Source organism: Sinocyclocheilus grahami, unplaced genomic scaffold (assembly GCF_001515645.1).
Source record: "Sinocyclocheilus grahami isolate Dianchi unplaced genomic scaffold, SAMN03320097.WGS_v1.1 scaffold811.1, whole genome shotgun sequence".
NCBI classification, from domain to species: Eukaryota; Metazoa; Chordata; class Actinopteri; order Cypriniformes; family Cyprinidae; genus Sinocyclocheilus; species Sinocyclocheilus grahami.
Window position 1 is genome coordinate 244,902 of NW_015505990.1, and position 1,999 is coordinate 246,900.

At 41.6% G+C, this 1,999-nt stretch overlaps 1 protein-coding gene across 1 annotated transcript in view; it reads left to right on the forward strand.

Annotated features, from left to right (window-relative positions):
• LOC107562182 (serrate RNA effector molecule homolog) overlaps positions 1 to 1,999 on the forward strand; it is a 22,042-nt gene that overhangs the window by 5,787 nt on the left and 14,256 nt on the right. The window contains exons 5-7 of the mRNA XM_016246769.1: positions 1,179 to 1,348; positions 1,506 to 1,684; positions 1,771 to 1,892. Of these exons, the coding sequence (XP_016102255.1) occupies positions 1,179 to 1,348; positions 1,506 to 1,684; positions 1,771 to 1,892 (471 nt within the window). The remainder of the gene's footprint in view (positions 1 to 1,178; positions 1,349 to 1,505; positions 1,685 to 1,770; positions 1,893 to 1,999) is intronic.

Below are 1,999 nucleotides of genomic sequence, written 5' to 3' on the forward strand. Positions count from 1 at the left end.
TTTTTTTTTTTCTGTAGTGTGTGATGCCTTTCTTCCCCTTTTTCTTTTTCATTTTTGATATTTGGATCAATCAAACCTCCCCAAAAACGCAGAAATGGTGTGTATGTACACACTCCTCTGAGAAGACCGCTCTCAGTGTAAATGTGTTGTAATGCGGGGAGTACATCAGGTAAATTTAGTGCACACAATGGAAAATGTTTCACCCAACTCTCGTTTCTTGATAATGCACCAGTTTGTATTGTTGTTTTTACTAATTTTGTTTCTACTACTTTGGTGGTGAGTGTACCTTACTGTATATACACAAACACGCACTTAAACAAGTTTTGTTTATAGCATGTGTAGTAAGACTGACAGAAGTGCACTTAAAAAAATTCAGCCGACAAATTGGTGTCATAAGCTCTTCAAAACCTAGTGTGCTGTCTTGCTGAATACTGCCTAAATATGCAGCTGCCTTCTAAGACAGCATCTTAACTGGAATGAAACGTAAGAAGGGAATGATTTGGAACGCTATACATATGCAGTATTTTTGTACTCCCTTCACACAGTTGATTTCAATGCGGTTTGACATTAACATGTTGTTAATCTAATATTTAACACGCACACGGTTATACACCAAATACAATGAACAATAAAAAGTCATAGAAATGCTAAATGCTCTTTTTCTATTGGAGCCAATGGAAACGCAAAAATGACATTTGTTGTAGTTTCTGTTCTCCACTATAGAAGTTAATCAAACTGATGACTTCAGCTTCCAGTAACCCTGGAAATGTGAAAAGGGTCTGTCAAGTAAATTTATTTCTATCGCTTCATCTTGGAAGGATACATGTGATGCTGTCTTAGAATCTAGCTAAAAGAAGGCATCTTGGAAGTCAACAAAATGATTGCTCCTTCACATTGGGAGCATGTTTATGCTGCCTGTCTAGGCAGCTCACTAGTTTTAGAATAGAGCCACAAAGTCATATGACTGAAAGGGGGCCAATTATCTGGGATAATGGGTTGTTGGATCCAATTTAGTTTTATCAAAGCACTTTTAGAAATGTAGAAGGCAGGTTATAACTAGCAGGTCACTTGGTGACTAGTTTGTGAGGTTAACTTCAGAAATAGTTGCTAACATGCTGTTTTTTTCCCCCTCCAAACACCCCATTTGTCCTTCTTTCTCCTCTCTGTCTGCCTGTCAGGTTTCGTACTAAGTACCACCCGGATGAGGCTGGGAGGCGTAAAGCAGAAGCCCACAGTGCTCTACAGAACCGGCTGAACGTCTACATGTATCTGATGGACAATAACTCCTTTGAATCCATCTCTTTGGACATAGAGCACGCTCCGCAAATCACCAAGATTTTAGATGCAGGTATAGAGAAGTGCTTTTCATTTGCTAGTTTTAAATGTCTAAAAAATAGAAATTGTCATGTCATTCCTAAACGGTGTCCACTGGTAATGATGAACTATGGCGGTCAGTTACACACGTGCCCTTTTCTCAAAGCATGTGCTTCGTTTGGCTCTGTTAGCTGTAATAAAGATGGAAGGAGGAACTGAAAATGACCTGCGCATCCTGGAACAGCCCAACGAGGAAGAGGAGGAGCGAGAGAGGCTGTCATCCGGTGGACCTGGTTCTGAACCTCCCAAACGGGACGAGCCCAGGCCCGCGGATGTTGAGCGCAAACCCTCAACTGAAAAAGACAAGATGGTGAGGGATTATTGCGTAACGGAACAAAGTATAAGTCCGTATTTTGAGGATCTTTGTAACACTTACGGTTAATTTCGTGTCTATAGGGCGAGGGTGATGAGGGCACGGAGAAGGATGCAGCCGCTTCTGCAGGAGGCAGTGAAGGGGAGGAGAAGACTGAGAAAGAAGCACCTGCTGAACCTATCCCAGAGCCCAAGAAGGTTAGTTAGCCAAGTTCTGCCGCCTTGTTTCGTTGATGTACCATCTGTTTCGTAACTTGTCTGTTTGCATTAATTGCATTCCGGTTTTCTGACATTCTCTTTCTCTCTCTAGCTA